The following is a 17,770-nucleotide window of genomic DNA, read 5'->3' on the forward strand; positions in this document are numbered from 1 at the left end:
TTCCTGTTAGACTCTGAGGACTGTGTTCGTAGGCACGTCACATATTCTGGTGGCAGGGGGCTGAGTTGGGTTTAGTGTTCCAAATGACTGAATGTCTTCCACCCAAGCTGCCCCAATAAATTCTTACATCTCAGTTACTATGTGTTCTTCATTATTCTTGTCTTGGCATTATGTGTGGGTGTTTGCTTGGGGCTTGGTGTTTCTGAGCTTTTGGCGGGTCAGTGACCAAGGTATGACATTTCTAAGGTGTAACTCCAGAGTCATTTTCTTGGGATTCAAAGCCCCTGACAGATTTCTCCTTGTCAGTGAGCCTGTCTTTGTCATCCTTTAGAACTTACTTCACTCCTTCCAGGTACTGCCTACTATTTCCTCTACCTCATAGGCCTCACTGGGCCCAAAGATCTCCCTTATTTCCATGAAATCTTCAAGGACCAACCTTGGTAACACTAGTCCCCCCTGAGCACCTTCTCTGGTCTCATCCCCCAGGGTATTTACATTTTCAAGGATTTATTTATTCACACATACAGAGCTGGAATACAGGCCAGAGGTGGGGAGGTGAGAGGCTTCACCAGAGACAGAGTGGGGAGCAGAACAAGCAGATTGACCAAAATACACTGCTGAGGGGAGCAGCAGGTGTGTCAGGAGAGGTCTGCCGTGCCATGTGGTTCTCCTCACTGGCCAGGGATCAAATTCATATTGCAGTGGCTGCGATAGCTTCATAGTGCTGTGCTTTAACCTGTTGTGCCACCAGGGAGGACCCAGTATTGGCATTTTCAATCTTTGCATTTGGTAGGTTGTCCCACACTCCTGATGACAAAGTAGACAAGGCAAGGACCAATTTCCTATTTCTGTGTTCCTACCATCACCACACCATTTACTCAGTCAACAATAGACATATATTAGCACCTAGTGTATCTCTGGCCCTGTTCTAAGCATTAGAAAAACAGTGTTGAAGAGATAAACATATCTATGTTTGTGGAACTGTCATTATTGTGAGAACAATAGAAAATAAAATGAAGTAAAGAACATATGAAGTATGTTAGAGGATGATAAATGCTTTGGAGAAATAGGAAACATGGAAAAGAGGGAGTACAGATAAAAATCACTGCAGTAGTTTCTAGTATGTGGTGGGATGTTCGGGGAGCTTCACTGAAGAGACATTTGAGTACAGATCTAAGACTTACACTAGTAACTGGTGGCATATACCAGGCAGAGATAACAGCAAGTGCCAAAGTTCTGAAGCTCCAGTGTGGCTGGTGTTTGCAAGGAAGTGTGAGGAGAGCAGTAAGTAAAGGGGAGCAGTAAGTAAAGGGGAGCAGCAGGAGTGAGGTGGGAGAGGTGCAGAGGCAGAAAGTAGAGGGCCTCGTGGGCCATGGGGAGGGCTCCTGCTTTTACCCCGAGTGACAGGAGAGTGACCAGAGGGAGGGTTGTGAGCAGAGGAGAGCCTTGAGTTGACTTAGGATTTAATGGTTTCCCTCCAGCTGCTGTGAGGGGAACAGACTGAGAGGTGAGCACAAAAGAGGAACACAGTGAGCTGGAGGCTACTTCAGTGGTCCTGGTGAGCAGGTGCCACGCTGGCAGGGCAGGGGATAAAAAGTGGTTTGATTCTGCAGCTATTTTGAAGACAGAGACTGCATGAATTCACCAAGAAAGAAGGTGTCAACTAGAGAAGAGATCCACGGACAGTTACAGTTCTGATACAGAGGAGGAACCAGAAAATGAGTCAGGCAAAGAAGAAAGGAAGAGTATGGCTTCCTGAATGAATAACTGATGGATGAAAGAGTATGTGTGAGAGACTCTTGAGGTGAGGGAGTCCCTAGTCTTGTGAGCTGTGGTCTCTAAACAGTTCCCAGATTGTAATTCATTCAGGCTCTAGGGATCCCCAGAATGCTGCTGTGGAAGTATGAGAAAATTAGTTTCAGCATGCAAAATACCTTACCAAAAACTATATCAGGTTTCTTGCCTATTTTTAAAAGATGGGTTGCTTTGGACCCAGATATTCTATGCCAGGAGAAAGATGTTTGTGGAAAGAAGGAAGGGAATGAAGGAGAGAGGGAGGAAGGGAGGATGGAGAGAGGGCAGCAGGTGGGTTGATGAACGAATGGGTGGGTAGGTGGATGGGTAGTTGGGTTGATAACCCTGTCTCTAGAGAAACTCTTTCACATGTATGTGCAGAGAAAGAAAAATAAGTTTGTAAATTTCAGGCTTTCTATAACAGGGGGAAAATGAAAACAACTAAAATGTTAATCAGCAGATGAATGGGTAAACTATGCTATACCCATTCCATGAAATATTGCTCAGCAATAGAATGCAACAAACTTATGAGGCCAGCATTAACTGGACACCAAAATCAAAGACATAACACGATAAAAAAAGCTACGGGCCAATTATCTCTTACTGATGCAAAAAATCATCAATAAAATACTACTTAACAATTCAATAACCGATAAAAGTATTATTCAACCATGACTATAATTGATCTCAAGAATGCAAGATTGGTTCCACAGCAAAAGTCACTCAATGTAGTACATCATATTAATAAAACAAAGGACAAAAACCACATGATCTTTTCAATGGATTCAGGGAAAGTATTTGAGAAAATTCAACATCCAGAGGATGTTGAATTAAGGGGGGAAAAGTCCAAATGAGAAATAGAAGTTAATGTCTTCAACTTGATAAAAAGCATCTATAAGAAACCTACAGCTAGCTTTAGACTTAATGGAGAAAGACTAAAAACTTTCTCTCAGAGATCAGGGATAAGACAAGGATGTTCACTCTCACATTTATTCAACATTGTACTGGAGGTTCTAGCCAGAGTAATCGGATAAGAAAAAGAAATACAAGACTTCCATATTGGAAAAAAAATAGTTAAACGACCTCTATATGCAGATGAGATGATATTTACATCGAAAATCTGAAGGAACGTACAAGAGAGGTGTAGCAAAGCTGCAGGACACAATCCCAAAATGAAATTAAGAAAATAATTCATTTATAATAGCACCAAAAAGAATAAAATACTTAGTAATAAGGATATTATTGTAAATTATTTATAATAATTTAATAAAAGATGGGAAAGAATTATACAATGTAATCTATAAAACATTGTTTAATTAAAGAAGATTTTAATTAATGGAGAAACATTATACTCACAGACTTCATAGTGCTAAGATGGCAACACTCCACAAATTGATCTACAGATTTAATAAAATCCCTATCAGGATCTCAGCTGCTTTACTGAAACTGCAAAACTGATCCTAAAGTTCATTTGGAAATGCCAGACTCCCAGAATGGTCACAAGGAAGGAGGAAGGAAGACAGGAAGGAAAACTGACCACACAGTTACAGTAGTCAAAACTGCATGGCACTTGCATAAAAATAGATAATGTATAAATCAATACAATAAAAGTGGGAGCCCAGAAATAAGAGCATACATTATGGGTATTGATTTTTGACAAATATGCCAAGACAACTCAATGGGGAAAGAAGTCTTCAACAAATGGCATTGGGGAGCCCTACCTGGTGGCGCAATGGGTTAAAGCACTGTGAAGCAATCAGCAGCCACTGTATCACAAATTCACTTCCTGACCCACATGGCACAGCAGACCTCTCCTGTCTGCTCCCCTCAGCAGCTGTGTTTCAGTAGATCTGCCTGTTCTGCTCCCCACTCTGTCTCTGGTGAATCCTCCTATCACCCGCACCTCTGGCCTGCACCCCAGTTCTTGTGTGCATAAGTAAATAAATCTTTTTTTAAAATTGCATGGGGCAGTTGGATACCCACAAGCAAAAGAATGAAACTGAACCCCTACTTTATAGTATTTACAAAAATTAACACAACATGAATGCAAGGTCTAAATGTAAGAGCTAAAACTGTAAAACTTTTAGAAGGAAACAGTCATATATCTTAATGACCTTGGGTTACGCAGTAATTTTTAGATTACTAGATACCTGAAGCATAAGCAACCGACACAAAAAATAAATTGGACTTCAAAACTAAAAGCTTTTGTGCTATAGCAACACTCAAGACAGTGAAGACAGGGCCTCCCTCGTGGCACAAAGGGTTCAGCACTATCAAGCTATTGGCAGCCCCTGCAGCATGAGTTCCATCCCTGGGCAGGGAGATGATGCACATGGCACAGCAGATCTCTCCTGTCTGCTCCCCTCAGCAGTGTATTTCAGTCAGTTTACCTGTTCTGCACCCCACTCTGTCTCTGGTCAATCCTCTCACCCCCTGAACCTCTCGCCTGCACTCCCATTCTTGTATACATAAATAAATAAAAATAACTCTTTTTAAAATGTGAAGACAATCCACAAATAGGGGAGACTATTTGCAAATCACACATCTATAAGGGTCTAGTAACCAGAATACCTATGGAATTCTTACTACTTAACAATAAAGTGCTAATAACACAATTTAAAATGGGCAAAGGGTTGAATAGATACTGTTCTAAAGAAGATACACAATGTCTGACAAGTACATGAAAATATGTTCACCATCTTTAGTCATTAGGGAAATGCAGATCAAAATCACAAAGAGGTACCACATCATACCCACTAGGATGTTTAGAGTCAAAAATTGAAGGACAATGTTAAATGTTGGAAAGAATATAGATAAATTTGAACCCTCATGCAGCTGCTATAGAGAATATTTTCACAGTTCCTCAAAAAGTTACACACAAAAGTACCATAGGCCTCTGCAATTCCTTCCCTAGATATATGCCTATAACAATTGAAAACTTATGTCCACAGTAAAACTTTTACATGAATGTTCATAGCAGTAATATACGTAATAGCCAAAAATGTTCATTAATCAGATAGATGGATAAACAAAACATAGAATTTTCATACATTGGAATATTGTTCAGCCTTTTAAAAGCAATGAAGTATTGATACATGCTACATAAGCCTTGAAAATTTGAAGTGAAAGAGACCAATCACAATATACCACACATTCCACTGATATTAAATGTCCAGAATAAGTAAGTCTATGGAGACAGAAAGTAGATTAGTGGTTGCCAGGGGCTGAGTAAGAGGGGCGAATGGGATGGGAATGACTAATAATGGGTACAAGATTTCCTTTTGTGGGGTGATGAAGTGGTGACAGTTGCAGTCTTGAAACTATACCAACCACTGAAAAGTACCCTTAAAAAGGGTGAATTTGGGGCCTCCCTGGTTACCCTATTGGGCCCCCTATGGGGGCCACAATAGCCTGAGTTCAATCCCCAGCCGGGGAGCTGACCCACATGGCACAGCAACCTTCTCCTGCCTGCTCCCCTCAGCAGTGTGTTTCACTTGATCTGCCTGCTCTGCTCCCCACTCTGTCCCTGGTGAATCCTCTCAACCCTCCTCTCACCTATACCCCAATTCTTGTATACATAAATAAATTAAATACATCTCAAAAAAAATAAGAGAATGGATTATTGAACTAATAAACAACCTGGATGGATGTCACAGACATATGTTAAACAGAAGCCAGCACACACCTCCATTTATATGAAGTTCACAAACAGGCTCAAATCCCCAGTATTTTAGGTTACTGGTGGGCATATAAACATATGTAGTACTGGGAAAAATCCCCTTGTGGAAGATAAAACAAAACTGCAAAATCTTCAACTTTATCTGTAATATCACATTTCTTTTTCAAAAAGAATATAAAGACGAAATAGTAATATTTGACAAAATTGAATGTTTGTTATAGTACCCTTTATACTTCATTAAAAAACCAAAATACTGGCCCTCCCTGGTGGTGCAGCGGGTTAAAACACTGCGCTGAGAAGCTAAAGCCACTTCCGCATGAGTTCGATCCCGCCTGCCCCGGAGGTGACCACATGGCGTGGCAGACCTCTCCTGGCCCGCCCACTGCTCCCCTCAGCAGTGTACTTCGTCCATCTGCCTGTTCTGCTCCCCACTCTGTCTCTGGTGAAGCCTCTCACCGCCCCTGAGCCTCTGGCCTGTACCCCAGTGCTGTATGCACAAATAAATAAATCTTAAAAAAAAATACTTATTTTCTAGGACTAGGAGCTGACTTTATTTATTTATTTAAGAGATTTTCTTTTTACTTAGGCATACAAGAACTGGGGTACAGGCCAGAAGGTAGGGGATGGGGGAGGATGAGAGGATTAACAAAAGACAGAGTGGGAAGCAGAACACGAAGATCTACTGAAATATGCTGCTGAGGGGAGCAGCAGGCGAGATAGGAGAGGTCTGCTGTGCCATGTGGGTCAGCTCCCAGGCTGAGCCGGGGATGGAACTTGTGCCGTGGTGGCTGGCAGTATCTTGATAGTGCTGTATCTTTAACCCTTGCCACCAGGGAGGCCCTATTTATTTATTTTTAACCATCATCCTTGTTAATATTTTGGATTTGCCCCTTCAGGTGTGGTTACTGAGACTCCCCAACTACCAAAACACCTTTGGTCCTCCACCATAGTCCCTGGTGGCCTTCCATGTTCTTACTCCTTCCTCTTTCCCTAAAACAAAACAAAACAAAAAAAAAAAAAACAAAAAAAAAAAAAAAAAAAACCTTTGAAACAGGAATAATACCAGATGGTTTCACTTATAGCAGGAGTATAAAGGACCGGGGTGGGGGGGGGGCGGAGAATAGTAATAAACTATATACCAGAGACATTTTATGGGAGTGGAGTGGGGAATGGGATCAAAAACAGTGGGGGAAGGGAAATGCACTGGACCATGGTGATGGCACACGGGTGATTTGGTGATGGGAAGCCCACAGGGATTACAGTTGACATGGGAAAAGGCACAAAGTGGTGTAAAAATAAACTATTATGTTATTTTTTTAAAAAAAACTTTGAGGTTCTGAGGTAAATGTATGAGATCTTAGCAGTCTTTGGTTGATGATCTCTCAGTGCTGCTGTCACTGAGGGGAAGCTCCACCCTGCACTGGGGCATTCCACAGTCTGGAAAAGGCATGATTTGCTTGAATGCCATGAATTCAGACCAAGCTCTAGAACCCCAGAAGACTCCAAGAGGGAGGTATCCAGTCATAGAAGGCTTCCCAGAGAGAGAGAGGACAATGGGACTTGTGATGGAGTCTTAAAAGAAGGCCTGACAGGATGCTTGGCCTGGAAACCCTGCCCCCACCCATTCTCCACCCCCACCCTCCTTGGGTCCCCCCCCAAAGCCTGGCCTGGCCCCACCGATTCCCTTATCTGCCCACTCCCAGCTGCCTCCCTGCTGGCTGAACTGTCCCCACAGACTTCTGGACCTGTGCCCCTCTACTGGGATGGGGGAGGGAATGGGGTGAGGCCTGGCTTGAAAGCCTCAGGGTTTCTGGTTTTTGATGGAGGCCGAAATATGAGGCCCCCACTCTCCACCCTTTACTTCCCTTTCTGAGCCCTTTTTCTGCTCCACTTAGAAAGAAATGGGCTGAGTCCAGTATTCAAACTCTTGTCTGAGACAGGCCTCCAGGTGTCCTTCCCAAGGAGGGCAGATTTCCCTACTGTGTCACCCCCAGCGTTGAGACTATTCTAATAGTAATAACTAGGAAGTCTACCATTACAGAGCTCGCTGCTTCTGGTGTGTCAGGAAGGACCTGTGTTGAGAGGTTACACTCAGTGTGCTTGCTAACGACTGTACCCATTTCCCAGGCAAAGAAACTGAGGCTCAGTAATTACATAGTAAATCCATGTCAGACCTGAGACAAGAACCCAGGACTTTGGGCGAATATCTTCACTTCCCTGGAAGACACACTTACACAAGGATCCAGCGAAGGTTATGTGTGGAGAGCCTGAGGCGCTGGGCAAATGATGCTGCTGTTATCATAGTGTATCAGTGCCAGGAAATGTACTAGCGTCAGTATTAGTGTCATTCACCTTATTGTCAATAGAACAAATAATTAATAGTTTTAGAAATCAGGGTAATAGTATTCGCATTGGTTAGAATTGGTACTGCTAACACTGTTAAGATTAACATTCGAGTTAGTATTAGTTTTGGTGTCAGCACATTATTAGCATGAGTGCTAGAATCAGTGGGCCTGGCGTAAGAAAGGTCCGACTGCAATCCCTTGCATGCAGCAGAACCTTGGTACATAAACAAGATTACTTACATTCACTGGGATTTCACACTCAAGGGAGTTCAAACCACCTCACAGATTAAATTTCATTTAGTGGTCGTAATTGCCCTATGGAGTAAGCACTATTACTAGCCAGCCTTTCCAGTTGGGGGACTGATGTCCAGAGGGGACAGTAAGTGGCCCAAGGTCACATGATCAGTCAGTGGCTAGGAAAGCCTGGGAGGGTGAATGAGCTCCCAAGTGGATTCCTGAACAGCCCACACTTAAGTCCTAGAGGTCTTTGCCCTGGTTTTTGCTGATGAGGGCTCAGAGGACACAGCACACAGCACAGGCCAAGGGCTTGCTCTTTCCTTCTCAAACTCCTGTTTTGCATATGAGATCACTGAGGCCCAGAGGGGAAAAGTGAGGATGCTAAATTTCCTCTGGGGTAGCCAGTGGATCAGTGGACCCCATTGATCCAAGGCTTCATCCTTGCCCTCTGCCTCAGTAGGTCTCAGTGAGTGGCTGGGCATGCTCTGTCCAGTGTCCGTGACTGGGGAGTCTCACCCCCTGCCCTGTGGAGGCCCAAGTTGGAACTAACCGTGTGGACGTGTGTCTGATTTTACAAGGAGTAGGTGCTCAGAACAGGCCGAGCACAGATCCACATCAGTGTGGGACACTGGCTGCCATCAGTGCTGTTAGTATTTTAAGGGGAGGCAGGACAGGGCAGGAAGGTGGGGACTGAGGTGCAGAGGCCTAGTGACTCTAGGGGGTCCTCTCAGAGGGCTGAGGGCAGAGTCAGATCCCCCATCCTACCTGCCACCTGCGGGGGGCTGACCCAGCTGCCCCCTGGGGTCTCAAGGACTTTCTCTCAGGCTTTGTGTGAGTAGCTCTCTCTCTCTCCCTCCTCCACAACTTTGTTTTTGTCTCCCTGCTCAGTTCCTCCACCTGTGTCCCTGGTCTCTGTCACTTTCAGGATTTACCTTTGGACTTGTCTCCACCTGTCCCTTATTCTCTGCCTGTCCCTGTCTTTCCCTAGTTCTGGTTTTCTCTGTGTCTCCTTCCCCCTGTGTCTCTCCTTTCTCTCTGTGCTTTCTCTGCATCTGCCCAACTCTCTGTCTCTTTCACCATCTCTGTCACTCACTGTATCTCCTTATTTCCATCTCTAGCTTTGTTTCTGTCTCCCTTCCTCTCTGCCTCCTCCTTCCGTGCAGTCCTGATTCCCTTCTCCCACCCTATCCCACTCCTCAAGGACCCACAGAGGAACCAAGCTTTGGTTCCACCTGTTTCCCGCGTCCAAAGCAGCATGGCGGGCAAGCAGTTGAGGCCGCTGTCCCTGGGTGCCCCCCAAACCCCGCCCCCCATCCCAAGACAGCCTGTTACCGCTGAGCCAACAGCCACGGTGGCCTCCATCTGATAAGACTTATCTGCTGCCCCAGGGCAGGCCGGAGCTGGCGTAAGCCCCAGTGGGCGATGAGTGAGTGTGCCCCTGCCTCCCGCCAGTCCTGGCCTGGCCCCCAGGTTGGGCCTGGGTCGGCAAGGTGTCCCTAGACTCTGGTTCGCATCCCACTGAATTAGGCCCCTTGGAACCTCATTCTTCCTTCCTGCAAGATGAGTGTAGTCCCACCCCTCCTCTTCCTGCACCCAGGGCCTCACAGACATAAGGGCCCAGTGGGCACCTGCCCCGGCACACAGGGGCTTCACACTCACTCGCTCTAAGCTCCGCGGAGTCAAGAAACCGAACGTGCTGTTAACATTTCATCTTGGCTTCAGTCCATTTTGCTTGGCTGGACATTGAAGTCCATGGGAGCCCAAGTCTAACAGGGTCCCAGAATCTGTGGGGGTGGGCAGGTGGGATGGAGGAAGGTCCCCACTGCCTGAAGGGTGCCCCACCAGCAGGGGGCCTGCCCCCTCCCCTAGCCCGCCCCACCCACTGGGGCATCAGCCACTCCCTGGGGAGGAGGGAGGAGGGAGTGGGGAGGGAGGGAAGGAGGAAGGGGGCCTCAAAGGCCAAGGCCAGCCAGGACACCCCTGGGATCACACTGAGCTCTGCCACATCCCCAAAGCGGCTGAACCATCTGCACCAACCAGCTCAGGTCAGTCTCAGCCCTCCCCCCAAAAGCCCCCAGCAGGGCAGACTCTGGGCCTGCTACCCCTTACCCCAAGGCTACTGCCCCAATTCACCACTGGCCCCCAAAGTATCTACCACCCTAAATTCCTTTACACCTCCTCCAGATCCCTTCTGACTTTCCAACCTCCGTCTCTAGCCTAAAACTACCCCTCAAATCCCCCTCTCTGCCCTGTTTCCTCCCTATTCCTTCCAAGAAATCGCTGTTCCCCCCATCTCTAAACTCTGTTCCATATCCCAACTCTGGCCCCTAAACCATGTCTTCATCCTCCCAAATCCTATTTCTACCCCAATCTGATGTTAGTCACCCAAAGTTGTCTCTGAGTTCTCCCCAAAAGCTCACTTTTGCTCCCCTCTGCCTATTTCTGCTTTCTAAGTCCTTGTCTACTCTCCATTATATCCTTGTTTCTGTCCCAAATTCTCTCTTTGGCCCATCAACTGTCTCTGGCCTACCTCACTCAGCTCCATCCTCCGCCATGTTAAACCCTGTTATTTGTTTCCTGTAACTTTTTTCCGATTTCCCAAAACATCTCTCCCCCGCCCCATGCCTGCACATCAAAATGTTTCTGTCACTCAGAACAGCAAGCCTAGTGCCCTAAATCTGCCCTGCCCCATGAATTCTTGTGCCTGCCTTTCCTAAACCTCATCTCAGCCCCAAATGTCTCTGCCTTCATAAATCTCTCTGGCCCCCAAACTTGCTTCCAGTTCCATCCCAGTCCTCACTGAGGACTCCTATGTTAACCCACCTCCTATGTTAACCCACCTCCTATGTTAACCCACCTCTAGTCATCAGAAACATTTCTTCCCAGCCAAACCCACCTCTGACCCCGAAACTCCAGTTCCACCTCAGCAGAATGCCTGGGCCCCCAAACTTTTCCATGAGCCTTAGAATCCACCTATCACCCCAAAACCAACTCTCTAACCTCTCAACTTCACCTCTTATTCTCAAACTTCACTTCTGATCGCCAACTTTGTCTCTACTTTGCCATCCCATTTCTGTTCCCTAAATGTGATCTCTTAAGATCATTTCTGCTCATGAAACTGTATCTGCTTCCTCCAAACACCGTAACTGCACCCCAAATCTGTCCCTGATTCCTCTACCCCCTATCAGACCCTCAAACCCTCCCAAGACTCATCTTCTCCCAGACCCCAACTCTGCCACCTTCAGTCCCCAGGGACCCTCCCTTGAGGGCTGGGACCTGGACATTACCTGGGGTGAGGGGCTGGGCCAAGGGAGAGTAGAGGGTGCCGGCCAGCTGCCTGCCACCATTAGGGCAGCACTTACTCTAGTGGGGCAGCTGATAAGGAGCCTTCATATCCCCCAGCCTCGAGATAAACTTTATCTCTGTCCGGAGAGTGATAACTGGGGGGAGGGGGGCTGGGCCCCTGCCATGGGAGGGGTGGGCAGCCCTGGACCTGCTAAGGTGTCAGGTGAAGAGTGGGGAGCAGTAGGGCCTGAGGAGGATTATGGAGAGTGGGGTGAAGATGAAGAGAGAAAGGCATAGGTAGAGGCGAAAAGAGTAAGAGACACGGGGAGACAAAAAAGGGAGGGAGAAATAGATGAGTAGAAAAACAAACAGCAAGCAACAGTGACGGGGAGAGAAAGAAAAAGCAGAAGACTCAGAGAAAGGATAAGAGACACAGCAAGAGACGGAGACCCAGGAACAGAAGAGAGACAGGAAGGTAGGTCCCCAAGATGTGGGGACACTGAAAGAAAAGAGATGGAGGCAAGACCCCCTCAAGAGGGAGAGAGGACAGCACGCTGGGCCTAGAGCAGTTGGTGTTGGGCACAGACACAGGCCCGCCTCCTGCCCAGCACAAGCGCCAAGCCCAGGCCCAATCCTTCGCCTGTCCACACAGCAGGTCACAGAGGCAGGGGTTCTGAAGCTGGCCTCCTGCTCTAGCTCCATCACTCCATCCTGCCAACAGGGAAGCTGAAGCTCTCACTCTTCAGACAAGTCAGGGACAGCGGCAGGCTCCCCTGCTCATCTGAGGCTGTGTGCAGTGGGGTATGGTCAGGGATATGGGAACAGGTGGACCTGGAAATATGGCCAGAAGGCCAAGGGGCAGAGGAAAGGGGTTCAGAGAGCTGTGAGTGGGGAGGAAGAAGGAAAACAGAAGTAGATATAGAGAAAGCTAAGAGAGGGGCAAAAATAAAAGAGAAATAAAGATGGCGAGCTATGTGGGGAAACAAAGAAGGGGGAAGATAATCCGACATTCATAAAGCGAAGGAAGGAAGGGAAGGGAAGACGTGCCACAGCAATATAGAGAGACAGGAGAACACCAGAGTGACTGCAGGAAAACTGGTGGCAGGACGTGTCAGACAGAAAGTCACAAAGGGAAGGGTAGAGGCAAAGTGACAGAAAAGGTGCCACCATCTCACGGGCCTTATGTTGGCCCCACTTCCACCCTGTCTGGCTCAAGGAGAAACTGAGGCTCCAGAGGACGGTGGGGACTGAAAAACCCTGAAAGCAGAACTCTAGCAGACCTCCTGGGGAGAGGGCATGAGCAGAGAGAACACCTCCCACCTGTCCCCCTCCTCAGAGGAAGCCACTGGCCTTGGGGTGATTTCAAAAGTTGGGCGGGGATGGCAAAGATAAGCAGTGGGGGGTTCTGACCCTCCCCATGGAGCAGGGAGGAACTAAGAGGGCTCTTGGTCTGTAGACCCAACAGAGGTGGGGGAGGGGGAGTTAAGCCGGAAACCATGGGGTTTCTGAGAAAGTAAGAAGATAGAGATGAAGTTGGGGAGCGCAGGAGGGTGAACCCCAATGTCTAGGGGAGGGACCAAGGGGCTCAAAGGACGCTGGTTCTTCACCCAAGCCCACCCCACCCAGACTCTTCCAGAAGGGAAGGGTGGGGAAGATCGGGGAGAGGGAGGCAAACATGAGGAGATGGAGCCAGATGAGCAGAAAAGGAGAGAGAAGAGGATGAGGAAAAAGGAGAGAAAAGGAAATGGAGAAAAAGGGGGAAGAGGAGAAGAAAGAAGGAAAGTTGAGTGGGAGGAGTGAAAGGAAGAGACAGGAGGGAGAGAAGAAGGGAAGAGTGGGGCATTGAAGAAAGTGGAGAGGGAGAGGGAGAGAAATAAACTGGGACAAGGAGGGAAGATGGGGAGTGAGAACATGGAGTGGAAGATAAGGGGGAGATGAGGGAGGAATGGGAAGTGAGAGGATGAGGAGCAGGAAGAGGGTCTAAGGGTGGGAAAGAAGGGGTGTAGACATGGAAGCGATGAAGTGGGAGGAGCGGGCAAGGGGGGAAACGGGCTGGAGGGGGAAGAGAACCGTGTTTTCCATGACTGAGGATCCTGCCTGTCCCCACAGATCAAACCCCAGAGGTCCCATGGAGTTCCCTGGCCTGGGGGCCCTGGGGACCTCTGAGTCCGTGCCCCAGTTTGTGGATCCTGCCCTGGTGCCCTCGCCTCCAGAGTCTGGGGTCTTCTTCCCCTCTGGGCCTGAGGGCTTGGACGCCGCGGCCTCCTCCACTGCTCCGAGCACAGCCACAGCTGCAGCGGCTGCACTGGCCTACTACAGGGACGCTGAGGCCTACAGACACTCCCCAGGTAACCCCTTTGGCGGTCGTCCTGGCACTGACTCCATGCTATTGGGGCTGTCCTGGAGACCCTCAGCTAGGGCAGAAGCCCAGTGAAAATGGCTGGAAGCCTTCACGTGTCTGTGAAGTCCAGACCTGGGCATGCCAATGTTCTCAACCTGCCGTGTTAAAATAGCCATCTTGGAAGGAGGTGGTGGCGGCCCTCATTGTCAAGTGATCTATGGGGCTCCAAATCCTAACAGTCATCCTCAAAGTCCATTTGGACACGGTTAGGGGTCACTGCAGCTGTTAGAGTGGATTTGAGTCAAAGAGCTCCCCAGTGGCCAGCAGCAACTTCTCCAGACACATGAAAAGATTGGAACCCTGGCCGCCACTGCACCCTGCAATCAGGAAGGCTTTCGACTGCTATCTCCTCGCCTTTCTTCCTTCCTTCCCATACCCGCCCCTGCCATAGTCTTTCAGGTGTACCCACTGCTCAACTGTATGGAGGGGATCTCAGGAGGTTCGCCATATGCCAGCTGGGCCTACGGCAAGACTGGGCTCTACCCTGCCTCAACTGTGTGCCCCACCCGTGAGGACTCCCCTCCCCAGGCTCCAGAAGATCCTGATGGGAAAGGCAGCGGCAGCTTTCTGGAAACCTTAAAGACAGAGCGGCTGAGTCCGGACCTCTTGACATTGGGGCCTGCACTGCCATCATCAATCCCTGTCCCCAGCAGTGCCTATGGAGGCCCTGAATTTTCCAGTACCTTCTTTTCTCCCACTGGGAGCCCACTCAATCCAGCTACCTATACTTCCCCCAAGCTTCGTGGAACCCTGCCCCTGACGTCCTTTGGTGAGGTTCCGCCAAAAAGGGAGGTGGGGGTGGGGGTGGGTCCCAGGCAAAGCTGAGCCAAGCCTGGCTCTCCACTCCTCTCTGTTCACCCCACCAGAGGCCAGGGAGTGTGTGAACTGTGGAGCAACAGCCACGCCGCTGTGGCGGCGGGACAGGACAGGCCACTACCTGTGTAACGCCTGTGGCCTCTATCACAAGATGAATGGACAGAACAGGCCTCTCATCCGGCCCAAGAAGCGCCTGGTAAGAGCACAGGCCTGCCTCCTCTTCCCTAGGAACTGCTGCTCTCCTCCGCGCAGGGAGCCCTGCCCTCACATGCTACAGGAAGCCCCTCCCAGTGCCCCCATGTCAGAACCCAGCATGTGCAGGACTGCAAGCTGGCTCTCCCTGCACACCAGTTTGGGGCCTCAGTTCTTCTCCAGAATCACCTTGGGGCACTTGGAAACCACTGGGACCTGGGGCCCTCTCCTACCTGCATTGGTTTAATTGGTCTAAGGTGCAGGCTGGGCATCACTTTCTTTAACTCCGCAAGTGACTCAAATGTTTGATCAAAGTTGAGAACCACAGATGTCGTCCCCCACACAATACTCCAAGCCTCTATCCCAGACCAGAGGCCCTGTCCTTGCCCTGCCCAGGAAGCCCCATCCTCAAGCTGACCTTCACCTCTGTGTCCTCCACTCCCAGCATGCTGATGCTCACATTCTCTCTCCCCCCAGATTGTCAGCAAAAGGGCAGGTACCCAGTGCACCAACTGCCAGACCACCACCACCACACTGTGGCGGAGAAACGCGAGCGGGGACCCCGTGTGCAATGCCTGCGGCCTCTACTACAAGCTGCACCAGGTGCAGCCCTGCCCCTGGGAACGCCCCTCTCCTGGGAACACTGCGCTGCCCCACCCCTTCTCCTTCCACTTTTCCCACTTTCCTTCTCCCTTCTACTTCCCTTCCTTTACCTTCCTTTCTCTCCCCTTCCTGTTATTCTCCTCCCTTCTCCAACCCTCCTTCACCCTCCTCCCTCCCTGCACCTCCCTCCTCTTATTCCTCCCTCCAGCACCTTCTCCCTCCTCTATCTCCGATCTCCTTCTGCTTCCCCTCCAGTCATCAGTTAACTTCTACTCCTCTGCCTTAGGCCTGGGGCAGCTCTGATTAGCATCAGAGACCTTCCCAGCCAGGGCCCAGGACCTCAGAGTCCATACCGGCTGCCTGCTACCCTTGAACAATCCTCTATTCTTGAAGAAATGGGATGAACAGGGTCTTTGGGGCCAGTCCTAGAAGCAAGGGAATGGAGTTGGGAAACACCCATGGCCTCCCTTTTGGCAGGTAAACCGGCCCCTGACCATGCGAAAGGATGGTATTCAGACACGAAACCGCAAGGCCTCTGGAAAAGGGAAAAAGAAACGAGGGTCAAGCCTGGGAAGCACAGGACCAGCAGAAGGATCAGCTGGCGGCTTCATGGTGGTGGCTGGGGGTAGTAATAGTGGGAATTGTGGGGAGGTGGCCTCAGGTTTGACATTGGGCCCATCCAGTACTGCCCATCTCTACCAAGGCCTCGGTCCTGTGGTGCTGTCGGGGCCAGTTACCCACCTCATGCCTTTCCCGGGACCCCTGCTGGGCTCCCCCTCAGGCTCCTTCCCCACAGGCCCTGTGCCTCCTACCACCACTGCCACCACCACTGTGGTGGCTCCACTCAGCTCCTAAGGGCATAGAGTATTATCTCAGGAGTATGGCAGGAGGGAGCTGTGTCTCCCCTCTTGTCACCAGTCTGTATAACCCAACCCTCTAGGCCCCAGACACTCTCTGGCCTGGGCCATCAAAGTTTTTGTAAAATAAAACCACCAGAGTCCTGAAATTGGATGTGCGAGTCTGTGTGGGGCTAAATAAAGGGCAGCGGTGGGTGGGGTGTGGATTCGTGTCCATGACTCTTTCATGACAACTTATAGATGCCACATGTGGCCATGTGCAAGCCCACGTGACGCTTCATGACTGTTCCAGTGTGTGATTCGCTGCACCGCTCTGCTGACCGGCATGGTGTGTGATTGTAACGGCGTACGCGAAACTGTGACAGCGTTCAGGCTTATGAGATGGCATGTTTCTCCCTGCTGTGTGACTATTGGTGCCAGTGTGTGTGCCACATGGCTGTGACACTCAGAGTCAGGTTGGGTGAGAGGGTTTGAGTGATGGAGGGCGACAAGTGACAGGCCATGGATGCTTCTATGAGAGGAGGTGGAAATGTGTGCAAGGGGTTGTTTCTGTGCCACTGAGGGTGATCTGAGACAGTGTGACGTGTGTACTGGGCAATAAATATTTGTGAGATGTAAGCAAGGACTGTGTACACTGCATGTGGAGGCATGACAGTGGGACAGATGTGTGTCAGGATGCCTGTGGGTCTGGCATTTCTGTGCAATTTGGTGTGCGTGTGAGCAGGTCACACGGACAGTGCCACGTCACAGTGTCTCTGAGTGGCTGACAATGTGCGTCACTCTAGGTATACTTGTTTGTGGAGGTAACAGCATGTATAGTTTCAGTCAGCGTAAGTTAGAGAGCCCCTCCCAAGGAAAAAAAAACATAGTCAGGATAGGAAAGGGAGGAATGGGGCTGGACTGTGACTGTCAAGGTCAGAAGGCCATTGTGGCACTGTGGGGTTGCCTGTGGGCCTTCCTGTCATTCATCTCTTATCTCTCTCAGCCCAGCTAGGCCTGCAGCCCTATGGGAAATGGTAGAGAAGGGGGGAAGGAGATAAGGACAAAATAGACTCTGGGGTGATATTTAGATCTGGTAGATGAAGCTCCCCCCAGTGTCGATTCCCTTCCCAATATACCTTCTCACTCACCTGGGCAAACTGCTCCCCACGAACAGGGGATCTAACCCTCCATTAACAAATTCTTACTCAAGAGCATGTGCCAAGTTATGTGATGTTCTAGGCCACAAAGGTAAAGTGGCTCATTTGGGGCCTCACCATGGGGACTCAGGCATGCCAGGCTCTGTGACTTGGCTGCCATACTGGCCAGCAGCTCTTACAGTAAGCAGCACCATTACTGAGTGCTCACGGTGGCTCACCAACAGCTGGGAGGCCTTAGTTGCTTTAGTTCTTAAACACCTGAAAGAAAATCCTGGAAAATACGAGGAAGGACAGTTGTATGTCTCTTAATGACAGGGATATGCTGTGAGAAATGCAGCCTTGGGTGACTTCCTCATTGTGCAAACATCATAGAGTGTGATTACACAAGCCTAGCTAGTGTAGCCTACCACACTCGGAGGCTG

At 49.3% G+C, this 17,770-nt stretch overlaps 1 protein-coding gene across 1 annotated transcript; it reads left to right on the top strand.

The window, feature by feature from the left end:
- The first annotated feature begins 10,014 nt into the window (after positions 1 to 10,014).
- On the top strand, positions 10,015 to 16,358 carry GATA1 (GATA binding protein 1 (globin transcription factor 1)). The gene is made up of 6 exons (XM_004690009.1): positions 10,015 to 10,104; positions 13,450 to 13,688; positions 14,133 to 14,510; positions 14,608 to 14,753; positions 15,227 to 15,352; positions 15,830 to 16,358. The coding sequence occupies exons 2-6, from the start codon at positions 13,469 to 13,471 to the stop codon at positions 16,205 to 16,207; spliced, it is 1,248 nt and encodes a 415-aa protein (XP_004690066.1). The 5' UTR covers positions 10,015 to 10,104; positions 13,450 to 13,468; the 3' UTR covers positions 16,208 to 16,358.
- The last annotated feature ends 1,412 nt before the right edge of the window (positions 16,359 to 17,770 follow it).

The sequence above is a fragment of the Condylura cristata genome, unplaced genomic scaffold (genome assembly GCF_000260355.1).
Source record: "Condylura cristata isolate star-nosed mole 26May11 unplaced genomic scaffold, ConCri1.0 scaffold00027, whole genome shotgun sequence".
Taxonomy (NCBI): domain Eukaryota; kingdom Metazoa; phylum Chordata; class Mammalia; order Eulipotyphla; family Talpidae; genus Condylura; species Condylura cristata.

Excerpts from the sequence above, each read along its gene's own strand:
- GATA1 (XM_004690009.1), top strand. The coding sequence starts at position 13,469 with ATGGAGTTCCCTGGCCTGGGGGCCCTGGGGACCTCTGAGTCCGTGCCC. Across the intron at positions 14,511-14,607 it reads CCTGCCCCTGACGTCCTTTG|AGGCCAGGGAGTGTGTGAAC; the intron begins GTGAGGTTCCGC and ends TCACCCCACCAG. Across the intron at positions 15,353-15,829 it reads TCTACTACAAGCTGCACCAG|GTAAACCGGCCCCTGACCAT; the intron begins GTGCAGCCCTGC and ends CCCTTTTGGCAG.